This window comes from Podarcis filfolensis, assembly GCF_964270895.1.
Source record: "Podarcis filfolensis genome assembly, chromosome: 16".
NCBI classification, from domain to species: domain Eukaryota; kingdom Metazoa; phylum Chordata; class Lepidosauria; order Squamata; family Lacertidae; genus Podarcis; species Podarcis filfolensis.
Window position 1 is genome coordinate 35,247,295 of NC_139620.1, and position 27,032 is coordinate 35,274,326.

The 27,032-nt window shown below is 45.0% G+C and overlaps 1 protein-coding gene across 2 annotated transcripts in view; it reads left to right on the forward strand.

The window, feature by feature from the left end:
• LOC310751040 (transmembrane protein 132D-like) overlaps positions 1–27,032 on the forward strand; it is a 441,722-nt gene that overhangs the window by 85,671 nt on the left and 329,019 nt on the right. For both annotated transcript variants that reach the window (XM_083589854.1, XM_083589853.1), the window contains exon 2: positions 23,573–24,464. In XM_083589854.1, the coding sequence (XP_083445980.1) occupies positions 23,573–24,464 (892 nt within the window). The remainder of the gene's footprint in view (positions 1–23,572; positions 24,465–27,032) is intronic.

The following is a 27,032-nucleotide window of genomic DNA, read 5'->3' on the forward strand; positions in this document are numbered from 1 at the left end:
TGATCCTCTGATCTTTCCTGTATCTCTTGGTGATTTCAAGGTGTGCATGTTTGCTTGCATTTTTTTGTTTTGTTTCAATTGCCTTGGAAAAAAAGGCATTGATCAGCATGAACAATACAGCCAACTTCTGGGAGTGTAAAATCTTCTCATCCTTTCAAAGATCAGATTAATTGCATCCTTCACCTATCTGTCTCCCGCCAGGTGTTTGGGGCTATAACTTCTATTAACCTCACCTAGCACTGCCATGCCATGTCAGAGTTGGAGGTAGAGATGGAGGATAAACTTGATTCAGTTCACATTTAAATTTCAGCCTACCTAATTCATACTTTCTGAAGCAATGTGCAAACCTAAACACAGTCGTCCTTCAAAATTCGCACTTCTCCGAATGTTATGACGCAGTTCTCCTGCAAAGTAATGTGTACAACAAGGCATATACTTAGGGTGAAGTGTATGCATAAATGCATATATTAGTTAAAATAAGATGCAAATGTACATTATGTAAGGGGAAATTGCTTTGCAATTTGTGTATATTAGGAAAAAGTGCATATAAAAATGTATCGTCTGCAGAAATTGTGCAGAAATCGTCTGCACAAAAAATGCAGATGCATTTTCATAAGAACATTTTAAAAAACCAAAACCAAAAACCACTGTGGAAATGGGAAGAACTAAAGATCTGGAAATAGATAAATGGAGAGAAATCTTGATTGACAGATGCATTCATCCCTAGTTTAGGCCAAAACATCAGGTTAGTGAAGACTGGATTGGTGTGTCAGGATCTGGTCATCACCTATGTTGAAGTTGTAGGTTTCTCTGACATTTGGTGGCAACAGGCATTGCTGTTGTTTAGTTGTTTAGTTCTGTCGGACTCTTCGTGACCCCATGGACCAGAGCACGCCAGGCACTCCTGTCTTCCACTGCCTCCCGCAGTTTGGTCAGACTCATGCTGGTAGCTTCGAGAACACTGTCCAACCATCTCGTCCTCTGTCGTCCCCTTGTAATAACAGTCTGCAGCAGGGGTTGGCAACATGCGGCCCATGGGCTGGATGCGGCCCACAAAGACCATTTTACTGGCTCATGAGTCGCCCCTGAACTGAGCCGCCCGTTCAGTGAGTCCCCTGTGTGCTGTGCTAAACCGGTGCAGCACAGGGAATCACCAAGCGGCGCCGGAAATTGCGTCTGCACATGCACACATATTGGAAATCGCATCTGGAACTGCCCAGATGCTGAAAATTGCTTCTGCGCAGTCACCATTTTTGGTGTCTGGGCATGTGCAGAAGTGATTTCGGCGCCGCGGACATGCGCGGACGCAATTTCCAGTGTTGTGATACGCTGGCCCAGCCCACGGATAATCTCCGTGGGCGTGATCAGGCCCATTGCTGGTAAGCCTTGCCAACCACTGGTGCACAGTCAAAAGTGACTGAAGCATATAAACTGACCCACACACTGCGATCATCATCTGAGGCCCTTCTTTATGTCCCTCCTCCATATGAGTACGTTTCTGAGCACAATTCAAAGTGTTGGTGCTGACCTTTAAAGCCCTAAACGGCCTCGGTCCAGTATACCTGAAGGAGCATCTCCACCTCCATCGGTCTGCCCAGACACTGAGGTCCAGCACCGAGGGCCTTCTGGCGGTTCCCTCGCTGTGAGAAGCCAAATTACAGGGAACCAGGCAGAGGGCTTTCTCGGTAGTGGCACCGTGTGGAACGCCCTCCCACCAGACGTCAAGGAGCTAAACAACTACCTGACTTTTAGAAGACATCTGAAGGCAGCCCTGTTTAGGGAAACTTTTAATCTTTAACAGACCACTGTATTTTAATAATTTGTTGGAAGCTGCCCAGAGTGGCTGGGGAAACTCAGCCAGACAGGCGGGGTATAAATAATAAATTATATTATTATTATTATTATTATTATTATTATTATTATTATTATTCTTATTATTATTAGGTCCGGAGGGGGGCAGCATGAGTGTGAGCCTTTTCTGCAGTGGCTCCATGATTGCCTTTGTTACATATCTTTAGGCACCAGGCGGATAAGATGAGGTGGGACAAACTCGCTCATGAGACTCTCTCTCTTTCCGTGGCTCTGCTGTGAGTACATATGTGCGATCCATGTGTGCATCTGATCCCACCAATGAAGGTTCTTGTTTGTTTCTTGGGAAAAAGGCTGTGTTTTGTAGATGTAAGCAGGGCTTCCGGTCTGCACCAATGGGTTGACTAGTGTTGTCAAACCCTGCTTTACTTATTTGTTTTATTTATTGCATTAATATCTCATACAAAGGAGCTCAAGGAGGCATCCCTAGTTCTCTTTCTCCCCATATTATTTTCACAGTAACCCCGTGTGGTGGTTTAGGCTGAGAGTGGGCCGCAGTCCAACACTCTAACCCCACGCTGGCACACTTTCAGCAGGGTTCATCTGCACTATGGATTTCCACATCAGTAATTCCACAGAACAACCAGTCCCAAGGGGCCTGAGGTTGCTGCCTGTCAGCTGCTTGATGCTGCCTTCAAGCCCTGATTTTGGTTTTGGTGGTGGGCGAGCTGTGCTTTGAAGTTCCCAGCAGAGAACTCTGAAGCACAGCTGACCATCTTAACAGCACCAGTTGAAATGACCACATGCCAAAAATATCAGAAAGGGCTGAGACCATTTTAGAAGCTTTTTGGATGCTTCATGAGTTCAATTAATACATCAGGTGTATGGCAGGGGCTGAAGGATTTATGTAAATGTGATAGATATTCCTTTGCCCCTCCAGGACTTGAATGCTATCCATCACTCTGACTTTGTCAACTGAAACTAAGTTTTGAAGCCTGGATAATCTCACTGACTTCAAGAGAAATGTGTATTTCTGGTGTGGTGTATGCCTTTGATCACAGAGGCAGAAAATAGCCAGGACTTATTATTCATATGTAGAAAGTTGGTTTTGTACACCCATTGCCATGAATTTATTTTTTGCTTCTGTCCTGAACAATCATAGCCAGAAATGCTGAATGTATGGCCCTCCAGATTTGGTTTGTCTCTGACTCCCATTAGTGCCAGCTTGAATGACCAGTGTGTTGGTTTTAATATGGTTTGAAGGAAAAATAGATAGATACAGCATAATAAAAGGAGAATTCCCTGGAATTCAGGTTTGGGACAAGTACTCTTTGGTGAGAGAGCCCCAGCAGAGATTTAAAATCACAAAATATGCAGCAAAGTTACGTGGGGAGATATAGGCCATTAGACCTTAAAATATCCCCTTCTAAGTTGCTTCCAAAGCTCCCCATTTCCCTTAGCATAGAAAGAGTCCACATGTGTGGTAAGTTAATGATGGTTTACTTACAAACTTTTCAAAAGTCAGATTCATGTGCTTTTCCATACAGCAGCAAGGAAGAAAAGGTAAATGTTTCTAAACTATTTGTATAGAAACAGAAAGATGGCTTCTTTAAGCCACACATTCTAAGCTTGGAGCATCCAGCTTTAGACATCCTTACTGGTAGGGTTCACATGGTGGAAGAACCCCCTCCCCAAGAGTTTGGTAACCCTTCCTCCCAAGGTGAGGGGGTGTGACCTACCTAAGTCTGGAAGGGCAGCTTACTCTATGGTTTTAACCCCTTCATGAATTAATTAGAGTTAGGCTTGTTGGTTACATGAAGCTGATTTATCCCACACAATGTGCAGGGATTATGTGAGTTCTGGTCCAACCGCACCTGCAGGCTGGTACATCCTAGGAGTTTTACTGGACTGGGGAGGATAGAGGGTATTTTAGAAGGAAGAACTGAACCCAGGAACAAAAAAAACAACTTGAAAATTAAAATTTACATTTGCTATGTCACTTTTTGAAATCCTAAGAATGTAAGAAGAGCATGCCCATCTCGTCCAGCATCTTTGTTTTCACAGTGACCAATCAGATCCCCTCAGCCCCTGCTTGTGGTCTTCCATTTGGCAACAGGATTCTTTTTACCTGTGATTCCCAGCAACTGCTATAGAGAGACATACTGCCTTTGACAGTGGAGTGGAGAACACAGTCATTGTGGCTAGGAGACACTGATAGCCTGGTCCTCCTTGAATTCCTGGTTCTTATACTGATGCCCAAACTAGATGGGATGTTTGATGTTCCACACGGAATTTTTTTTAACCAGTTGCTGGCAGTGTGTGCATGTGACTTTCCTCTTACTGCAAATAGCAGGCTGAGAAAGGTACAGGGTTATAAAGACTAGGACTAGCCGCCTGAGAAACAGTTTCTATCCAAATGCGATTTTGGTTTTAAATGCAGTGTAAGGTAGTCTCTATGGGAGTATATTGTATTTAATTATGGGGTATGAGAGTTTTTAGGGGCTAACCAGGCTGGGATAGCTGGGATAGCAGGCTTGTGGGTTTTTGAATGTCTGATGTAGATTTTTTCAATTTCGTTGTTCTGTATGGGACAATGACAATAAAGATTATCGTATCATATTTGCCCCACCCAGTTCTGCTTTTGGACTCACGCAACACTGGCATATGGCCCCTGGAAGGTGGCTCAGAAAGGAATGTGGCCCTTGCTCTGAAAAAAGGTTCCCCATTCCTGCTGCATGATTTTGGGGGTCTTGGGGGTTTTATAGAAAGGATGGGGTATGGATATTGATAGAGAGATCTTTCTTTCCCTGCTGCTGTCTCCATTATATTGTCTAATACCTGTCCTCTCTTGATGTGATTCGCTCACCTGAGGAGCACTGATTGTGTATTGCCACAAAGGCCCTCCTCTGTCATTTTTGTCCCCTTGATGTGCTAAGTAAGGCTTCTCTGCCGCTCCTTTTTCCTTAAGAAGCGCTGCAAAGATGTACAGAACTGGAGCAAAAAGAGGAGCGTAATGAAGCTAGTCAGGGAGAGAGATGCATACGGAAAGAACTGCTCTCTTACTGGTGTTTTAGAGAGAGATATATCCCCCCCCCCAAAAAATGGATATGGTGACAAGAAATCTTATGAACTTAAGCAGAGCTGTTGAGTTTGAAATGCTAATGAAATAAGTTACCTTTAATAAGTTGGGAGCGTTCTTCGGGGGCTTTGAAGACCCATTATTCCTTCTCCCCTCTATTAATGCAATATATATGCACAACTTTCAGCATGCCAGTTCCTGAATAATACCTTTGCTATGATACCTATTGATCTAGCTTCACCAGAGCTGCTTCCACACTTGGCTTTTTAAAATAATGCTCTTTTCCCCATTATATTAACCAAATAATCCACACACAGGAGTGAAAAATACCATGTTGAAGAAAAATGCCTTTGCTGTTTATTTCATGCATCATGGGATACTGCTAACCTAACACTGTTAGCCATTAATCTGCACTAGCGCAATCAAAGGAAGGAACTGTAGCTCAGTGTTAGAGGATCTCTTTGGCTTCTCAAGTCAAGAATGGGGAGAAATTTGATTTGGTTTGCATTTAAAGACAATTTTACTTAACTTGCACAATACATGAACCAAAGCACAGCTATTGTTCAAAATTCACACTTTCCCACATTTTGCAATGCTGTTCTCCAGGCAGGTGATGTGTACAAAAATGCATATACTAGGGGAAAGTGTGCATTTAAAATACATGCATATACTATACAAAACCGCAGGATAGTAGGAGAAATTGCTTTTCTAAAATGTATACATTAAGAATAATCACATACAAAAAATGTGTATACTAGAACAAGCTCTTGAAAAAGGGATCAGCAAGCCAATATAAAAATGTGGAGAACTGAGTTTAAGATTGGAAAAACAGACTCACCCATTTATCTCTAGTTTAAAAAAATACTAAGATGGGAAACGGTCTGCCTTCAGCCTTGGAGAGAGTAGGCACCATAGAGCATGAAACTCTTAATCTCAGCGTCGTGGGTTTGAGCCCCATGTTGGGCAAACAATTCCTGTATTGCAGGAGGTTGGACTAGATGACCCTTGTGGTTCCTTCCAACTCTATGATGCTGCCCCATGTGCTGTGCACTACATTTCCCATAAACCATGATCATTGTTCATGCTACTTGAGCTTGATGGGAATTGTAATCCAAAACATTTGGAGGGTACCATATTGGCTGCCTCTGGAGTAGGGAATACTGGGCAAGAGTCCCAGGTTCAACCCCTCACTCAGCCACAAATCTTGGGTCAGGTGGTATCTCTCAGTCTAGCCTACCTTATAGGGTTGTTGCAAGGATGGAAGAAGGGACCATGCACACTGCCCTGAGCTCATCCTGAAGGAAGAACAGGATACAAATATAATGAAACAGTTTCATCTGACCCATTCTTTATTAGCCAATGATTGTTGATTGCTTCCTACTGTCTCAAGGGGAAACTGTGGCGCTGCAGATGTTTCTGGACTCCAACTCTCACCATCCCTGTATTGGAAGAAAGCAAATATATTTCATTTTTTAAAGCTTCTAGTTAATGCATGTGTTGCTTTAAACTCCCTGACAGCACGGTTTATGTGGCAATCTAGCCAGCACTTGCTTGTAACCTTTCTAAGGTACCTTCACCCCCAAAAGCTGAGCCTATTTTATTTGCTGTTCTCACCAGACAAATGTCTGCTATTGTCTGTATCTCATCTTCCTATAAATAGTTCCTGCATGAATAAAGCCTTTGAACTCCAGAAACTGTAAGTGATTATTCCAACCTAATTTGCCTAAGCTGCAGGGTCTGCCTAATACCCTTACCATTGGCTATGCTGTCTGGAGCTGATGGGAGATGGAGCCCAACAACATCTGAAGGACCCCAGGTTCCCCATCCACTGAACTCTCAGCTTGATGAGGCATCTTCCTTGTAAACATTCATTTGGTCTAAGCTCTGTCTCCTCACTTCTGCAAAGGCCTCTCTTTAAGACATTAACATTTGAATGCATTGTTGAGAGTGTCCACCTCTGGGAAGGTAATAATCACAATGCGCTTTGACATTTGGCAAGTGCATCCTCCCCCAGCTCCTTTTTTGTGGGGAGTGCTGGTAGCACATCAGGGTTGTGGGCCTATTTGTCATAAAAGGTCACCCTTTCAGGTTGCGTGTGTGTCTGCGTTTTAATTTCTATATCTGCATGGCAACTCTATGTAAGTCATCTTTCCTTGTTCCCTTCTGTCTTCCTAGGTAATGCGCCAAACAGTGACATGAAATCCATACCTCAACGTAAACTGTGATAATATCAGGCTTACCTGTCATTTCTGGAGTCAAGAGTTTAGGTGGTGGTGCATAGGGCATGTGGGGGAACAATGTCCGACAGAGAAATGTTATTTATATGGGAAAGAGATCAGGTTAGAAGGAATGAATTCCAAGCAGTGACCTAAGAATTCCTGGGGTTGTAAACCTCTATCTGTGCTGTATGACGCCAGTCTACTGTTGGGCTCCATTTCAATTGAATAGTTCCTCTCTATAGAAGAAAAATCTGCACATAGAAAGCTAGTAAGTCAAAGACCCACACTGGTTGCCGATTTGCTACCAGACCAGGTTCAAAGTGTTCCAGTTAGTATATAAAACCCTCTGGAACTCCTTGCCTATTGACATCAGGCAGGTGCCTTCTCTGTATTCCTCTTGGCACCTGCTAACAACATTTTTGTTTAGAGAAGCCTACCCAGATATGTACAATGTTTTCATGAGACTGTTTTTAGCTTCTCACTGTTTTAAGTGGTTGTTTTTCATTGTTTTTACTGACAATACTATTGTTTTATTCTTTTTTGTAAACTGCCTTGAGGGTTTCTTTTTAATACCACGAAGCTGTGTATAAATCTTATGAAATGAATAAAAATAGAACAAATCACTGACTAATAGCTCAACTGGCCCAACTGGCTATTAGTACAAATCACAGACTAATAGCTCAACTGGCTGTGGCTGATGGGAGCTGGAATTCCACAATGTTTGAAGGAACACGGTCTCCCCATTCCTGGTTTAAGTTGCCCCAAACATTCTCTGCTGTGTTTTTTAGCTGCAGCAGACTGACAGGGTTGCCCCACAGGAAAGAAAGAGTCCAGTAATGGAACAAGCGAGATGACACAAGAGCCAGGAAGCTGGAGAGCGTGAGCTATCTGTCCGTACCAATTACATCAAAGCTTGTGCTCCTTTAAGCCTTTGTAAAGGAAAAAGCCCTAAGGGCATAGCTACGCTATGGTTGTCAATGAGGCAGCGTCTGACTGGTTCAACCAGTAAAGCTGAGTTGTTGGGTATCCAATCCTGAGATCTGGGAAGGAAGGAAGGCTGCATTGATTTCTCTTCCTGCCTCCTCTGCCCCCCCAATTCCACCCAGTATCTAAGAATCTTCCCCCCCCCCGGTGCAAACTCATAACACCAGCACCCACCCCCTGTCTGTCTTGCAAAACTAGAAGATTGACTTACTGCCTGCTTTATAGGTGCATTTGTTTAAGGCCTTTATGTTCTTGGCTGCTTGCTGTGTAATTAGTTGCAGAAATATTAATTGTATGCATGCGACAATTGCCGTTCAGAGCAAGGCTGGGGAAGCTGTGCCCTCCCTCTCCCACGGGGTACTTGGACTCCGGGGCACGCTTTGCTTAAATAAGGTTGTTGCTACCTTTACAAGCCTGCCGTTGTAATCAACCCTTATAGATTTGGCATTTATAGACATATTTTTTCCAAAGTGTGTAAAATGGATGCACGGTTCATGTATGTGTTCCAACCTCCCATGTGATCTTTGGAATGTTTGGATTTTTTGATATCAGTTTGTTTTAATATGTGATCTGTAATAGTAATCATAGAGGCTCACAGACCCTCATGGGCCAGCAACTGTTGGGACTGCGTTGGATTTGACACTTCCACAATAGACTCTGATATCATTGCTGCACTTCAAGCCAAGAAGTGCTGTCTGGAAGCGTCTACTTCAGAGGGATAGTTGTGGCATTTTGTTATCTGTTTCAAGATACTGCCCTGGTCTGGAAGCCTTTGATCATGACACACAATGTTTTCTGTCTCAAAGAACTACATACACTGACCCTTGGTGGCATCTGTGTGCTCTGTTCTGCTGTGAAGGGTCTGGTTAGTTCTGTATCCCTTCCCCTCCATTTCTGAAGGTGGCTTTCACTAGGCCACTGGCCTTTAAAAAAATAAAAAAAGTATTTAATAGGGTGGAGGGTATATGTTGGGACTTCAGTTTCATGAAAATACAGCAAGATGGTATGCTGTATGCCAGTACAGTGGTACCTCGGTTTTTGAATGTCTCCATTGACAAACATTTCGGAACTTGAATGCTGTAAACCTGGAAGTAAATGCTTTGGTTTTTGAACACTTCTCAGAAGTTGAACATTGCCACGCGGCTTCCGTTTTGAGTTTTCCGTTTTGAGTTTTCGGTTTTCGAAAGTTTCAGAACTCGAATGGTCTTCCGGAACAGATTATGTTTGAAAACTGAGGTACCATTATATAGAGTAGTGGATAAAATGTTGGACCAGGACCTGGGAGACCAGAGTTCAAACCTACCTCACAGGGGTGTTGCGGGGATTCAGTGAGGAGGGGGAGAATCATGTACACCATCTTGACCTCCTTGGAGGAAAAGGTGGGATATAAATCCAACAGATAATACAAAATTAAAATATGATAAAAATAAATAAAAAATAAGTAAACACTTGTTGGTGTAAAAAAAAAATCCCCTTTAGAAGCTGTCTAAAAGAAGGCACAAATGATTCCTGTTGAGTTTTTATTGGCAGGGAGTTCCACAGTCACACTAGTAAAGGTGAAGCAAACATCAGATGTGCACGAACCACTAGGCATGGTCCATCTGAAGCGCACAGTGATTGAGGTGGAGCGTAAGGAATCAGACAGCCCTTTGGACCCAAGTTGTTTAAGGCTTTGTGAATTAACACAAGCAGCTTGAACCCAGTGGCGGAGCTTCATGCTCCGGGTCCGGGGGGCGGAGAGCAGGCGGGGGGCTGGCATGCATCCCGGGGGAGTGGTGCGCTGCCTGCAGGGGCATGGCGCCCAGCGTGGGTAGGGGGCAGGCACGATGGCACCCCACTGGAATCGTGCTGCCAGGGGCGGTGTGCTCCCCCTGCACTCCTCTTCCTCCGCCAGTGCTTGAACCTATCCCAGTAGCAAACTGGTAACCAGTGCAGCCAGATACGTGCCTGTGCCTGTATGTGTATGTCATTGAATCAAAGAATTGTATAGTTGGAAGGGATCTTGAGGGTCATCTAATCCAAACCCCTGCAATTCAGGAATCAACATGTGGTGCCCCCTTCAATTTGAAACCATACCGGACCTTACTTAGCTTTTCACATGTGCAAGCAGTTTTATTTCTGCATCTCTCTCTCTCTCTCTCTCTCTCTCTCTCTCTGTGTGTGTGTGTGTGTGTGCGTGTGCAATTATAATATAAACTCTTCAAAGTTCAGCTGTTTCAGAATTCAGAAAAGCAGGTAGGGCGAGAGAGGTAGCAAAGGATGATTAAAAAATAAAACTTAAATGCCATGCTGATTTGCTCTTTCAGGCTCGCTCCAACTCAGCCCTCCCCTTCGTCTGTCACAGTTTTAATAAAGTTGTTGACTGTGACGGTTGACACTTTATCACAAACCTAGAAATGCAGCACTCATTGCATTTTAAGAAAAGGTTACTGCTAAGACCATATTCTGGAAGGTGAGGTAATTTTCGTGACTCGGCTGCTGTACACTCTGGCTTTGCTATTGCGACTTAAGTGTCTCTTGAAGGAAGAATGACTTCCGGGTGGCATCTGTTATCAGTTTCTAAGTAGTTTAATGGCTTTGAAACTTCTCCCCTTACCCTACCCCTGAGTGAGGAACCCTGAGAGCTACAGGTTTTATGACGATGAGTCTTGAGCACAGATTTCTTGAACCTTCTAAATCACTTTGAATCTTGTTTTCAATTTGCAATGTAGCTATATCAGATTGCCACACAGGCCCTTAGCCAGAACTGAAATGTGAGGAGGTCAAAAAAAGGGTTGTGGCTCAGTAGTGGGCATCTGCTTTGCATACAGAAGGTCCCAGATTCAATCTCTGACATCTCCTGGTAGGGCTAGGAGAGACTCCTTTCTGTTCTCCTTTCCCTTGGAGAACTGTCAGTGCAGTCAAATACTGAGCTGGGCTACCATACCTAACCTTGACTCAGTCCTAGACATGGAGTCCTCAGACAGAGGACCTTGAGGACCAGTCAAGAGTCCTCTGGAATCACCACTGATGATCCCCTTCTGGGAGGAAACCTGCTAAAGAGACATTGGTGCTGTCAGAGGTGGAGCTATGCTTCAGCCCTCAAGAATGCCAGTAGCAAAAGGTCTGGGTCAAAGGGTGATGACAAAGCAACTCTGAGCACATAGTTACATACTACTGTATTGGCCCGGGATGTGGGTGGCGCTGTGGGTTAAACCACAGAACCTAGGACTTGCCAATCAGAAGGTTGGCCGTTCGAATCCCCGCGACAGGGTGAGCTTCTGTTGCTTGGTCCCTGCTCCTGCCAACCTAGCAGTTCGAAAGCACGTCAAAGTACAAGTAGATATTTATGGGCTAATAGCCGTAAATAAATAAATATACAAGTAGATAAATAGGTAACGCTCCGGCAGGAAGGTAAACGGCGTTTCCGTGCGCTGCTCTGGTTCACCAGAAGCGGTTTAGTCATGCTAGCCACATGACCTGGAAGCTGTACGCCGGCTCCCTTGGCCAATAAAGCGAGAGTGCTGCAACCCCAGAGTCAGTCACGACTGGACCTAATGGTCAGGGGTCCCTTTACCTTTACAAGCCACACTCCCCCCCCCCAATTCTGACCATAAAAAGTTAAAGTGCGGCTCATATTTGCGACCTTACACAAATTGGCTTTTACGATATAGCTGCTGAAACAGCTGCCCTAGGTCCTGCCTTCCAAGGCCGGAATGGAGAGCGACCTCCCTCACCCCGGCCATGATGCCACCATGAGGGCCATTGGGGGTGTGGGAATGTGGTGTCCATCCTGATTGCAGCTCCCAAGCCTCCCACAAAATGCTGGAAAGAAGGGGAAAAGGCTGCTGGCAAAATGGTGCAGCTCCCCCCCAGAAAGCAGCTTGGGAGCACGGGGGAATGGTTCCAGTAGGATTTTCTTCTACATTTGCCATTTACGGGTGTGAGTGCCTGTGGAATTTTCAGGGAGTGGTTTATATTCAGGTATTGTCTTTTTCTCTCTCCCCCCTCCCTTCAATTTTTAAGGTGCTTATTTGCAGGTGTGGCTTATAGTCGGGCCAATATGGTGTGTGACTCAAGAGCAGAGGGTTCCTAGGAAGCCAAAGTTTATAAGGCATGGGTAGGCAAACTAAGGCCCGGGGGCCGGATGCGGCCCAATCTCCTTCTAAATCCGTCCCGTGGATGGTCTGGGAATCAGCGGATTTTACATGAGTAGAATGTGTCCTTTTATTTAAAAGGTTATTTGTGGGGCATAGGAAGTTGTTCTTTTTCTTCTTTTTTCAAAATATAGTCGTCGTCCCCCTACAAGGTCTAAGGGACAGTGGACTGGCCCCCTGCTGAAAAAGTTTGCTGACCCCTGCTCTTGAGCATGGGTAGGCAACCTAAGGCCTGGGGGCCAGATCTGGCCCAATCGCCTTCTCAATCTGCCCCACGGACGGTCTGGGAATCAGCGTGTTTTTACATGAGTAGAATGTGTGCTTTTATTTAAAATGCACCTCTGGGTTATTTGTGGGACATAGGAATTCGTTCACCCCCCCCAATATAGTCTGGCCCCCCACAAGTTCTGAGGGACAGTGGACTGGCCCAGTGGCATAGCGTGGGGGGTGCAGGGGGGGCCGGCCGCACCGGGCGCAACATCGGGGGGGGGCGCGCTCGCACTCGCAGCTCTCTGCCCCTACCTGGCTCACTCACTCTCTCTCACTGCAGTGCTGGCTGTGCGAATCCGATCCGAGCCGCTGGGTCGCCGCCCACTGTGGAGGGGGTGAGTGCCAGGCGTGCGGTGCGGAGAGAGAGCGAGGGACTATCTGGGGGAGGGACAGTGCAGCGGCCGCCCAGCGCAGCGCTGAGCGCGGGAGAGAACCACACCAGACCAGCCCAGGCAGCAGCAAGAAGAAGCTGGCAGCGGCGGCAGGTTAGGGGTTAGGGGGCGCAAATTACTTGCCTTGCCCCGGGTGCTGACAACCCACGCTACGCCACTGGACTGGCCCCCTGCTGAAAAGGTTTGCTGACCCCTGTTATAAGGTATGGAGGGTGGCAACATAAGATCAGGCCTTTACAGTGATGACTCCCCACTTGGTGCCATCGTTACATCTCTTTAGGCTCTAGGCAAAAACCTTGTTTTTTTAACCCGGCCCTTGGCTTTTAATTATCTATGGCCTTTTTTGAATGGGTGGAATGTTTTAATCTAGGGTTGTTTTTTTTAATGAATTGCTTTTAGATTTTTTGTGTGGTGGTTTTATGTATGCAGGTGGTGTTTTTTTGCTTAAAATATTGTAAAGCACTTTGACAGAAAAGTGAATAATAAATTTATTAAATAATAGCAATAACAACAACGGGAGGGTGACAGCTTCTCCATCCCTGGTTCAGATCATTGCTTTTTAGCTTCTGTGAAGGGACACACACACACACACACAAACACACACACTTTATCTCCTTTATCATTCATTTATAAATCAACTGAGATCCAGATGGTGCTCCGAAGTTTTTTTGTTGTTGGTGCTGGGGTGGGACCATTGATTTTGTTTACTGACACTGCTTTCCCTCCAGATAAAGTGCAAAACCCATTTGAATTTTCTGGCCTTTGGCTGGCTTTTATTTTTTTTAAGCTGCTGTCAGCTTCCAGAAGGATTCGATTGAAATTCAGCACACAGCGTTTTCCTCTTCGGCTAAAGGAGAAGCATTGCTGCGAGTGGACTGGTCTGCCTGGCCTACCCAGCTTCCTTTGCTTCCTCTATGTGCCTGGATCCATGCCCCTTTTCCTCCTAGGCATCTGTTGATCTCCAAGCCAAAAAACGACTTATCTCATTTTCAGGCTTGTTGGGAGGGCAATGGCGTTTTGAAGAAAGGGCAATGAAAGGGAGGTAGAGGAAGGAGAAACTCGCTCCTCTTCCCTGCACCCCAAACACATGCACAACCACCATCGAATTAAACATTAAACTCAAACAATTTGGGGGAAAATACAAGGAGCTTTGCATCCTGCTCATTAGAACTCTGAAATAATCAAGCAATGAAACGTCACCTTGGAACTCAAGGCGGAGGGAGCAATGGGATTGCAATTAATGGAAGAGATGAATTAAAAGACTAAGTGTTCTCGAAACACCACTACCTTTTGTTCTTTGCTTTTGGAAAGTTGCATCCTCAGTGCCCGTTTGCATTTAACGGTGTTTCATCAGGCTGCAAGGAAAAATGCAGAATGAGACCTGAATCCATAAGTAACAAGAGAAATTGTAATCTTAATAATATTGAAAAGTATTTGTCCTTTTCTCCCCCCCCTTGCCACACCCCAACCCAAATTTTTGCCCATTTTCTGCTGTGGATTTTTCATGCCAGATGTTCTCCAAAAATGATCTTGGACAGGGATAGACCACATGGTGCCCTTCAGATTCTGAAAATTACAATTCCCACTGCCCCTGCCAAGATGTCTAATAGTCAGGGATGATGGGAGTTTGTGGTCCAGAAGATCTGTAGGGCACCACATTGGCTATTCTTGATCTTGGGTGTGTTGCTGGTATGTTCTTCTGCATCAGATTTCTCATGCAAAGATCTGGGAGTTTCACATTGTTAGGTGATAGCATATGACAACCAGCATGCAATAGCAGTTAGTATTTGATCTTATCTGCTATGTAGTAGTCAGTATTTGATAACTGACATGCAGCGGCAGCCACTATTCACATCTAGCGTACAGTTCCAATTGAGGTTGAAGAGTGTCTAAATGCAGCCATGTTTTATTAGAGTTTTAAAGCCCTAATTAAACATACGGTTGGGAGTGGAATAGGTAAAGAAGGAGACACAGCATCTCCTTCTCCTCTCCCAAGCGATCCTGCCGGGTGCTGCTTCAAAAGCATATTCTCTGTGGGAAAAGTGCTCGCAAAGAGCAGGCAGCAAAATTAAATCCTTGCTCACCAGCGTTCAATGTTACTGGGATCTGTAGGTCCTCCCCCACCCTCCTGACAGTCCTGAATTGCTCCAGAGGCCTGACTTGACCCAGAGCAAACTGGGGCTGTCACCACCTGACTTAGCCAAAACCTGGCTGTCCCACAAATCAACCTCATTTGGTTTAGGCTTCAGCTGGATCCAGAGTGCAGCCCTCATATTAGGCAAAACTGTGTACAAACGGGCTTATGATGAGAAATGAGCATCAAATGTTTATGGGTTTTCACGAGGACTTAAAAATAATAGCAGCAAATGGATGTGGAATTGTGCATAACTAAAAAGGAGAAAGTGAGAAAATCAAAATTGTCAGGTTACCCAATCATCATCTGGAGGGCAACGGGTCTCTCATATCTATGTCTATATCTATCTAACTGCAATGGTACCTCAGTTTTTGAGCGTAAACTGTTCCGGAAGACCGTTTGAGTTCTGAAATATTCAAAAATCAAGGTGCAAAAGGCGGTCTGCAAATTTAATAGAGAAAATTAACATATACACTCATTCGACTTCCAAGGCATGTTTGAAAATGGAAACATCCACTTCTGGGTTTATGGCGCTCGAGCTCAACGGAGATGTTTGAAAACCGAGGTACCATTGTATATCTATAACTATAATCTATCTATATGAATAATAATAATTCAAATAAAGATAAATGGTTACCAGTTTGCTTCTAGGTTCCAAGACTCTCTGCTGCCCTATGGGGCTTTGGTCCAGCATGCAACAAGATCACCTCTCTCCATCCCAGCCCTCCTGCCTCTTAGCTCAGCTGGAAGATGCAATTAGCCCAGAAAGGCTGTCTTCATCCTTTAGCATACTATAGACGGTGTGCTCAGCGGAAGGACTATTCTCCCTTCCATGAATGTATAGTTCTAATTACAGCTTGAGTTTTCACTAGACAAGTGCTGTCGCTACTGCATATTTACGTCCCTCCAGAAAAAAGTGGAATTTGCTTTTAAAACTCCACTAGATGGTCATCATTTTTCGCCCACACTGTTGGTGTTGGGTTTTTTTCTTCTTCCCTGAGTGCTGCTGATTAGCACTTTCCACAGTAGCAAATCATGTCAGCAGCCTTCAGCGTTCCCTGTTGGGGAATAACAGGGGAAATGGCTCATTAAGAGAGAGACTAGCATAACATGGGAAATAAGACCTGCAAAGAAACTCACTGGAATAGCTTTCAGAAGTGTTTGGCTTCTATGGGAGAATTCTAGTCTTCTTTGCTAGGTGGCAATGCATTATTTCAAGGGTTGTTTTTTTAAAAAAGAGAATAAATGGAGAATCAGTTGTTCCAACCAACAAACAAATCTCTAGGGCAGGGGTCAGCAAACTTTTTCAGCAGGGGGCCGGTCCACCGTCCCTCAGACCTTCTGGGGGGCCGGACTATATTTCGGAAAAAATATATGAACCAATTCCTATGCCCCACAAATAATCCAGAGATGCATTTTAAATAAAAGCACACATTCTACTCATGTAAAAACATGCTGATTCTCGGACCGTCCGTGGGCTGGATTTAGAAGGTGATTCGGCCGCATCCGGCCCCTGGGCCTTAGGTTGCCTACCCATGCTCTAGGGTGTGGGACATGTGGCCCTCTGGGTGTCATTGGACTCTACTTCTCATCAGCCAAGCAAACAACACCAAGGGTCAAGGATGTTGGGGGCTGTAGTGAATCCCATGTATATCCTGAAGGATATACATCCTGAAGGAACGTCTCCACCCCCATCGTTCTGCCCGGATGCTGAGGTCCAGCGCCGAGGGCCTTCTGGCGGTTCCCTCATTGCGAGAAGCAAAGCTACAGGGAACCAGGCAGAGGGCCTTCTCGGTAGTGGCGCCTGCCCTGTGGAACGCCCTCCCATCGGATGTCAAAGCGATAAATAACTACCTGACATTCAGAAGACATCTTAAGGCAGCCCTGTTCAGGGAAGTTTTTAATCTGTGATATTTTAGTGTATTTTTGGTTTTCTATGGAAGCCGCCAGAGTGGCTGGGGAAACCCAGCCAGATGGGCGGGGTACAAATAATAAATTATTATTATTATTATTATTATTATTATTATTATATGGGGTTGAGTTGTTTTATGTAAGGCTGTGCCAATATATTCTCCCTTTTGCTATCTGACCATTAATGCAGGGTCAAAAAGAAACTACCCTTGGAAATAAAGGTGGGGAAAACAAAACAAAAGAAAATAATACTAAACTATCGAATTGTGGAGGGGAACAGAAGGGTCATCTGGTCCAACCCCCTGCAATATAGGAATCATTTGCCCTGTGTGGGGCTCAAACCCAAGACCCTGAGAGTCTCATGCTCTACTGACTGAGCTATTACCCCAAATTAATAATAAATACTTGGGGGAGATATTTGAGATTTATTAAATTTGTACATCACTGTGGTGTACACCACTAAGCCTTGGGTTTGCCGATTGCAAGGTCGGCGGTTTGAATCCCCATGATGGAGTGAGCTTCCGTTGTTCAGTCCCTGCTCCTGCCAACCTAGCAGTTCGAAAGCACGTCAAAGTGCAAGTAGACAAATAGGTACCGCTCCGGCAGGAAGGTAAACGGCATTTCCGTGTGCTGCTCTGGTTTCGCCAGAAGCGGCTTAGTCATGCTGGCCACAGGACCCGGAAAAACTGTCTGCAGACAAACGCTGGCTCCCTTGGCCAGTAAAGTGAGATGAGCGTCGCAACCCCAGAGTCGTTCGCGACTAGACTTAACTGTCGGGGGTCCTTTGCCTTTAGCTTTTACCCATCAAGAAATACCTAAAGTGATCTACAATCAAGGAAAAACAGCACAACAATAAAATCCACATAAATATTATTAAAAATGGATTCAACAGTAAAATCCTATCATTGGTTTTGCCCAAATGTCTGCACAAACAAAAATGTATTTGCCTGGCAGTGTGACAAGGTTGGGGCCAGGCAGGCCTCTCTTGGGAGAGCGTTCCATGAATGCAGGGCTGCTACAGAGAAGGCCTATTCTCTCCTTGCCACATGTCAGAGCTCCCTCAGTGGCGGCATGCAAGGAAAGGTCTTCAGAGATGATCTCAGGGCCTAGGCAGGTTCATGTGGGGAAAGGTGGACATGGGCATGGCTTCCTGTCACAGTTAACAATTATTGCAGCAGTGCACTTCAGTAGCTGTAGTTTCCAAACCATCTTCAAAGGCAGCCCCATGTACAATGCATTGCAGTAGTGTAACCTGAAGGTTAGCAGAATATGGGCAACTGAAGCTAGGCCATCCCAAGCCAGTAGGGTTGTAGTGGTTCTCTCCCTCTCTCCCTCTGTTGTTCCTTTACATCAACTTGGACTGCAATTCCCGTTATCCCAGGCAACTGGCCATGCTGGCTGGGGCTGATGGGAGCTGGAGCCCCACAACATCTGGAGATCACTATGTTGGTTATCCCTGCTTTAAAAAATCTTCATGTCATGTTCCGTGGCCACCCAGGTTTCCTGAAGGAAGCCTTAGCGAGGAACTCAAAGCATAAGAGAGAACTAGGCCTATGTCCCCACTGTGAAAGGAGGTGTGGATCCAGAATTGGCCTCCACAAGTCACTGTTAAAACCATGTTTATGGAAGACAATCTTACTCGGCTATGAGTGATCATAGAAGAAGAAGAAGAAGAAGAAGAAGAAGAAGAAGAAGAAGAAGAAGAAGAAGAAGAAGAAGAAGAAGGAGGCCTATGAAGTCTCTGAGTCTGGTGTAATGTATTTGTATTAAAGTGGTACCTCGGGTTAAGAACTTAATTCGTTCTGGAGGTCCGTTCTTAACATGAAACTGTTCTTAACCTGAGATAACCTGAGCTAATAGGGCCTCCCACTGCCGCTGCACGATTTCTGTTCTCATCCTGAAGCAAAGTTCTTAACCCCAGGTACTATTTCTGGGTACGCGGAGTCTGTAACCTGAAGCGTCTGTAACCCGAAGTACCACTGTATTATCTCCAGGGCTTTTTTTTCAGCCGGACTTCTTCGGAATGGCGTTCCAGCACCTCTCAGCTGGGCCCCGGAAGCATGGGGAGAGACTTGGCCAGCTTCAGCAAAGCCCTGCTGTGCCTCTGGAGTCTGAAGGAGACATCCTCTATGGGCTCCAGAGAGGGTCTCATGAGCTGGAGGTGCAGCGAGGGTTTGCTGAGGCTCTTCAGCCACCCAGCTAACAGCTGACATGAGGAAAAGACACACATTGGCTGAGCAAGCCCCCATGCTGCTCCAGAGAGGTGCAGGGGAGGGGGGGCTGGTTAGGCTGCTCAGCTGAGATGAGGAAGTCTCCCCTTGCCTCAGCTGAGCAGCCTCAGCAAGCCTCTGGCTGGCCCACAAAGGATCTCTAGGGTGGGTGTTCTGAGGGAGGTGTATTCCCATGCCTTTTCCTCTAGAAAAAAACAGATTATCACTTTTTTTATTTAAAAAAATGAAGCTTTTTTAAAAAAAATAATTCATTTAGAAAACGAAGAGTAAGAAAAGGCAGAATTATGTACAAATAGTTCAGAAAGTTTGGGAAACAGCGTCACAAATCAAAGAAGAGATTATCATTGCTAATTTAGTCAGTTCCTTTTACATAATTCATATATTAATTTTCTCTCTCCCCTTCTCCCCGCCCCCCCCCCAGATCCTGTCTACTGTTTCTGCACTCCACCTTGGAAATATTTGCATGCTGTTTTTTCGGCTGTAATTGCAATCCACCATAGCCTCATTAGCTATTCCTCCTCGCTTGATTGTTTTAAGGACCCCAGTGCCTTCCAAATTAAATTACAAGCCCTGTTGAAGGTCAGGGAGCCACTTCACCTAAACTGCTGGAGGAAGCGAAAGATGCCCCCCCCCCAATACCCTCTTTGATTAAGTATTTTGGCACCAGTTCTGTGTTGTGGATTTTTTTTGGGGGGAGGGTGACCTTTGCCCTCTGCTCTACTGCAGAGAGGAGGTGAGACCTTGATACTAGGATAGCATTCCTCTCTTGTGCAGGGGTTCCAGATGTTGGCCCCCCAGTTCTGTATGTGAGAGATGTGATGCATTGTCCTCCCTTGTGAAGAACAGCTCTCCCATACAGCTTGCCTGGTCAGGAGCATCCCAGACCCTGAAATTTCCAGGCCCAAACCTGAGAGCTAGGGGTGGTCCCTCATGATGACACATGGACAGGCCCTGGTGATGTCTTGGGATGGGCCCCAGTGATATCAGTTAAGCATGACTCATTGTTATGTACTGAGCTGAATCCTAGAACAATAGGATCCAGAATGCAGCAGTCTGATTGGTTCGCAGGAGCCACCCAATCCAGCTCCAGGTGGAAGTTAATCAGCAACCTGATTGGCCTGCAGGAGCAGCCAATCAGGCTCCTGGATGAAGTAAATTGGCAACCTGATTGGCCTGCAGGAGCAGCCCGGAATTAGCCAATCACGCGGGGCCCATTGTGTAAATAATGTATATACAGCTAGACGTTTTGGCGAAAGATTCATTCATTGCTACTATGAACAGAATAAAGAGCATGAAATTCACACTCAACTCTGAATATATTTCACTCATTAAGCATTATCAAAGGAGAAGAGGAGACTTCAGCTGCAGAACACCAATTGTGCCCAGCTTAGCCCCCTTTTGCTGAACACAGAGAAGCCAGCAGCACAACAACCCACAAAGCAGTCTGCAGTTGCAGACTTTTGAAGTATCCCTGTTTTCCAGGGACAGCCCCAGATTTATAGAAGCCATCCTGGTTTCTTATTTGATCCCAGACTATCCCACTTTTCCTTAGGATGTCCCTATTTTCCTCAGAGAAATGTTGGAGGGTATGGAGTTCTAAGACCCCTGAGCTAAGGAGATACAACCTTTAGAAGATATCTGAAGGCAACCCTGTATAGGGAAGTTTTAAAATGTTTTATTATGTTTTTATAAATGTTGGAAGCCGCTCGGAGTGGCTGGTGCAACCCAGTCAGATGGGTGGGTTATAAATTGTTGTTGTTGCTGTTTTTTGTTGTTGTTGAATAGGGCACCCCTATTTTCACTGGAGAAATGTTGGAGGGTATGGAATCAAAGGAAAGTTCAGCACAGCCCCTGGGAAGAAAAAGCAAAGGTCCACAGCAAGAATAACCACTCTAATCCAGTGCCTCTTGCTTTTTCCTGCTGCACTGCATCTATTTCTTGGGGAGAGCTGTAGCTCAGTGCTTAGAGCATCTGCTTTGCCTTCAGAAGGACTCATGTACAGTTATCTATTTGGGGGGCAGAGGTTCAGCCACCTCTTGAGAGATCATTCTCCAAACTTGGCCTGAGAGTTCCCGAAGTGGGGGTGGCAGTCTTCGTTGATGTTTCGATGCCAGGTGCCATCTTGAATAAAGATGGCAAACCAAAATATGACTTGGGATTGAATTCACCCAATTTTTGGTGTGATAGGTGCACACTCACAAATTGCACTCTCCATTTAAAAATCACATTTTAATATCTGTGCAGCACCAGGTTCCCCCTGCTAGTGTTTAATAGTTCTGGGTAAGCACTTGGATGGGGTTGACGAGTGACCACAGACAAGAAAATCTTCCTGGGCATCCATTAAATACATCTGCGTTCTGAGAGTTGCATTCTCACCCCCCCCACACACACTGCTTTGTGCTGGTATTCTGGAAAGTTTCTCTCGCTCTTTTTATCCATAGTCTGAAGTCTTAGTGCTGTTTTTCATGGGTGAACGGGTGTGTATGTGCGGTTTGCCAAGACTGTATCAGTGAGTTGGGTCTTACCGCAGTCTTTCAGAGCTTTTAATTATGCAAGCCTTTAAAACAACCATAAACAGAGCGCAAAGCGATGTCAAAGGCGCTGCTGGCGGCACGGAATGAGAGAAGAAGGTGTTGTGAACTTTCGAAGGCTTCCCTCTCTCCTTCCTTGAAATTCGTGCAGATCAATATTTCCCAAAATTCTGACCAAAGGGCCCGTTTTTGTTATGATTGTCTCAGAGTGGTTGAACACTATCATCCTGTGTTCAGCACTGCTTGCTCCTGCAGACATTTCAGAGAGTGCGTTTCCCATAGTTTCCTGCTCAAACCCTGTAACTTTGCACACCAAATGGTCTGAGCTAGCAGGCCAGGATATGTATGAAGGAATATAGGACATACTGTCCCGTCCCCCCCGCTATATGAGCATGCCCACAAGGTGAGTTTTCAAACATGGAAAGAGGTGGGAATACAGGGCAGCACCTTTTTGTGATAGCACCCTAGTTGTAGCATTCCTTCCCAAAGGAGGTGCAAAGAGCTCCTCTTAGTATGGATGTTGAAAACATCCTATTTCCACCTGGCTGTTAATATAGTCTGGATCTTTTTTATTTTAAGGTTTTAGTTTTAATTCTTGTTACTTGCTAATCTGAAAATGAGATGGACCCTTCTGCCTTCTCACCCCCCCCCCACTCCAATGCACACCACACTCATTGGAAAGAAGGGTGTGGGGGTGCAAGAACAATGCAATTATTTAAAAGAATAATAGAAAAAAAGGAACACAACTTGTGGACCCAAATTTGAAGAATTATCTGTGCAATTGAAACTGTTGGTGTTTGGCGAGTGATGAAATGCTCAATTTGGAGTTTCCACGGGGTACTGGGTTAACTCATTAGCTTGCTTGATTAACGTGCCATCCACAATTGTGCACAACCTTGTCCTTGTTCCACCTCTCTTGCATTTAAAAAAAGGAAAGCAAGCAGTAGGCTGCTGCAACCAGCGTTTGAAACTAGAAGTGGGAAGTGTATCAAACATTTCAGTGTGGTGTACTTCCAGATTCTGGGCACGCCATTCCCTATCCACCTTTGTTCCCTCTCCCTACTCCCTTAATAGCCAGCATTATGTTCCTACTCATACTCAGTTCTCATTGAGCTATCTTGGGGTTTTCCCGTATTTGGTTCCCCCATCCCACTCGCTTCTGTCAGTATTGGGGCTTCTCCAACTTGCTGGATAAGCTTCAGAGCTCTGTACATCAATCCAGCCTAAACCTTGTCCCACCTTGCCCTGGTTGGGCCTTTCCATCATGCATTACACAGCAGCACAGGATCATCCTAAACCGAGACCACGTTCCTGCTTACATTTGTGAACAAAAGGGTACCTTTTCCACAGGGAAACATTTATCCCACATTCCACCACCTACTGTCTGAAATGTAACATTCCACTTTTGCCATTTCACCTGTGTGCAATGTGATCACATCAAGCTGTTCTATTCCAGATGGTACCAGAAAGAAGGGGGAAGGGGTGTATGCAGGCAACAGGCTCCATACCCCTTATCAGATCAGCATAAAATGTAGTGGCAGCGGGTTTAAAAGGGGATTAGACTGGTCCCTGTTGGACAATTGATCTGCCAGTGGCTTTTAGCTTTGATAATCCATATTCACAGGTGGTATATCTCTGGTACACTTCTTAGCTGCTGGTGTGGGACAATCTGCAGAAGAGGGCTATTGCTTTCATGCCCTGCTTGGGGGCTTCCTGGAGGCCTCTGACTGGCAATTGTGGGAAATGGGATGTTGAAGCAGATAGACCTTTTGTTCTGATGCCACAGGGCTTTTATGGTGTGTTTTTTTCTGGCCCTTGGAATATTTCCCCTCGATATTAGCTTTCAGGCTTCTAAACTCTCCTTTCCTTTTACCAGTGACGGAAAGCCGGGGGATCCTGGAGAGCATCCAGAGGTTCTCCTTGCTGCCGACATATCTGCCTGTGAGTTACCACATCCACAATGCAGATGTTTCCTTCTTTCTGAAAGAAGCAAACCAGGATATCATGAGGAACTCTAGCCTTCAGTCTCGAGTGGAATCCTTCCTAGTCTATAAATCCAAGAGGCCTCCCATCCTGAATGCAACGTATGGGCCTTTTTCCATTGAGCAGGTGGTTCCCCAGGACCTATTGTCACCTTCAAATCCATTTGGAGCGACTGCCCCCAAGTTCTCTTTCAACTGGAAGTTGAAGGCGTACATCATGAACAACAAAGTCTACTTAAGCCACCCCAAAGTCCAGATCCTGTTCTATATAGTCGGGAGGGACTGGGATGACTACAGCGTCACTGAAAAGCTGCCATGCTTAAGGGTCTTCGCTTTTCGAGAGACAAGGGAAGTCCGGGGGAGCTGTCGGCTGAAAGGAGATCTGGGGTTGTGCGTGGCTGAGCTGGAACTTCTCCCCAGCTGGTTCAACCCACCGACGGTAGTTGCTGGCCGTAAGAAGCTGCTGAATCAGTCGGAAGGGAGCCCAGTGGAACTTTATTATGCTATCCAACCAGGGGACGAGAAAGGGGATTGCGCTAAGGAGGATCTAAGGAAGAACAATGGGATCAGACCTGGGCGCAATGATATTGATGAATCGGGGCCACCCTTGCAGCGAATTGGGAGTGTTTTCCTTTACCAGACACGAGGTAGCCCTTCCCTAAGCGAAATGTGGTTGGATAGCAACATTGCTATCCAGTATATACCAAAGACTGTCAAGCAAGGGGATGTTTTGACCTTTGTGGTGTCTATTGCTAAAAATTCAACAGAGGACCAATTCACCTTGAGGTAAGAGCAATCGGTTCTGTATATGTAACTCAGATCAGTTTGTTCTCCCATGTGAATATTATTAACTCTTCCTTAGATGCTCCACTTCTTCCTTTTGCTTTAACACCCACCAGATCTCTTGATACCCGAATCTTACCCATTTTGACGATGCTTTGCTTCAATGTTTACATTTGTTAGCAGCATTTAATGTGCGAGGCTGTTTGATAGCTGATGCATCATAGCATTTTAGAAGGTGATGGTATAGCAGAATTGGCAGCATTTGAAGGTTGGCAGACAGTAGTAATTTAGTTTTTGTCTGTATTTGATTGGCGTTGTGCACTGGCATTATTTGATGGCTGACATACAGTTGTATTTAAGGAAATGGTCATTTTCAAAGTCCCAGTTTCAGTTCTTATATTCGGATTTGGTTGCCAGCCAAACTTGAATGATTTGTTGCTTGCCTAGCAAGAGAGAGAGAAGTTTCTGAAGTTTGGGAAAGGTGAAAGGTGTCCCCTTTTGTTCCTTCCCTCCTGAAACCTCCCTACAGAGATGCAGGGAAGGGTTTTTTAAAAAAATATATTGTTTGTTTTATATATCTACTTATACAACATCTACACATAAAAGATCACATAACAGATTGTTGCAATAAAAACAACACAACACTTATCAATTAGCAATTGCTAAAAACTGGAAAAAAGAAACTGTGCCAACAAAAAAGGAATGGCAAGACGAACTGTTAAGAGTATATTAAACTGGCTAGATTAACAGAGGCAATTAGAGATCACACTTGACAAGAGTTTCAGAAAGCATGGGGGAAATGCAGAGAATACTTCACAAAACTGTGTCCTAAAATACATACCTGGACTTGTTTCGATTAATGTCTGCAGGAGACTTTGTGGATTTTTAAGTTATAATTAGAAAAATCTTCATAATTATTCATAAAAGAAACAGTTTCTAAGAAGTAAATAAGGAGGCCAGATACAGGATAAAGGAAGTCTTTTATCTGGTTGTTTGTATTGTTGTATTTTATGCTTATTGTATGTTATGTTCATGTTTAATGAGGGTGGATTTGTGTATTGGTGGGGGTGGGGGTTTATGTTATGTTGTAAATAAAATTCCAATAAAAAATAAAATAAAAAATAAAAAATAAAAACAACACAACACCTGCCCTTTCCTTAAAAGTAACAGGCCCTAATAGAGAAGAAAGTTACAGAGGGCTGATTGTGGCAAGTTGCTGATTCATGTGTTGTTGTTGTTTAGTCGTTCAGTCGTGTCCGACTCTTCGTGACCCCATGGACCAGAGCACACCAGGCACTCCTGTCTTCCACTGCCTCCCGCAGTTTGATCAAACTCATGCTGGTAGCTTCAAGAACACCATCCAACCATCTCATCCTCTGTCGTCCCCTTCTCCTTGTGCCCTCCATCTTTCCCAACATCGGGGTCTTTTCCAGGGAGTCTTCTCTTCTCATGAGGTGGCCAAAGTATTGGAGCCTCAGCTTCAGGATCTGTCCTTCCAGTGAGCACTCAGGGCTGATTTCCTTAAGAATGGATACGTTTGATCTTCTTGCAGTCCATGGGACTCTCAAGAGTCTCCTCCAGCACCATAATTCAAAAGCATCAATTCTTCGGTGATCAGCCTTCTTTATGGTCCAGCTCTCACTTCCATACATCACTACTGGGAAAACCATAGCTTTTACTATACGGACCTTTGTTGGCAAGGTGATGTCTCTACTTTTTAAGATGCTGTCTAGTTGTCTTTGTCCATGGAGTTTTCTTGGCAGGGATACTGGAGTGGCTTGCCGGTTCCTCCTCCAGGTGGATCACATTTGGTCAAAACTCTCCACTATGACCTGTTCATCTTGGGTGCCCTGCTCGGCATAGTTCATAGCTTCTCTGAGTTATTCAAGCCCCTTCGCCACGGCAAGGCAGTGATCCATGAAGGGGGCTGATTCATGTAGGTTCACCCTATCTGTACTTAAAAACAGTCATAAAAACAGGAAGAAGAAGAAGAAAAAACAAGACAATAAAATAATAATCATAGTAATCACAGAAAGCTTAGCAAGAATGAATGGCATAAAATAATATTTCAAAGTGAAATACAAGGTTCATATTTGTACCAAAAATACCAAATATTCATGAATGTTGCAAAGTAATCTCATATTTAATGGAACTAATCAGAAGCTGGGATGGCTTCCGTAGTTTCAGGATGTCCCGAAAGAATCGGGATGGTTGCAGAGTATGAGATTCCAGGCCAAACCAAATCTGTTTGGAGGGGTCCAGGTCTTGTTTGGGTCAGGCTCAGACAGCCCTGGATCTCTCTAGTTCAGTTTGAGGGCCCAGAGCTATCTGAGGGCAGGAAGGAGAGGCAGGCATGAGAAATCACATGAAAGAGAGACTTACCTGGTGAAGGTGGGGACTGCCTTTCACTCTGCATCTCTCTTTCTCCCTTGCCAGGCAGAGGGCCTTCTTGGTGGTGGCGCCTGCCCTGTGGAACGCCCTCCCATCAGATGTCAAGGAAATAAACAACTATCTGACTTTTAGAAGACATCTGAAGGCAGCACTGTTTAGGGAAGTTTTTAGTGTTTGATG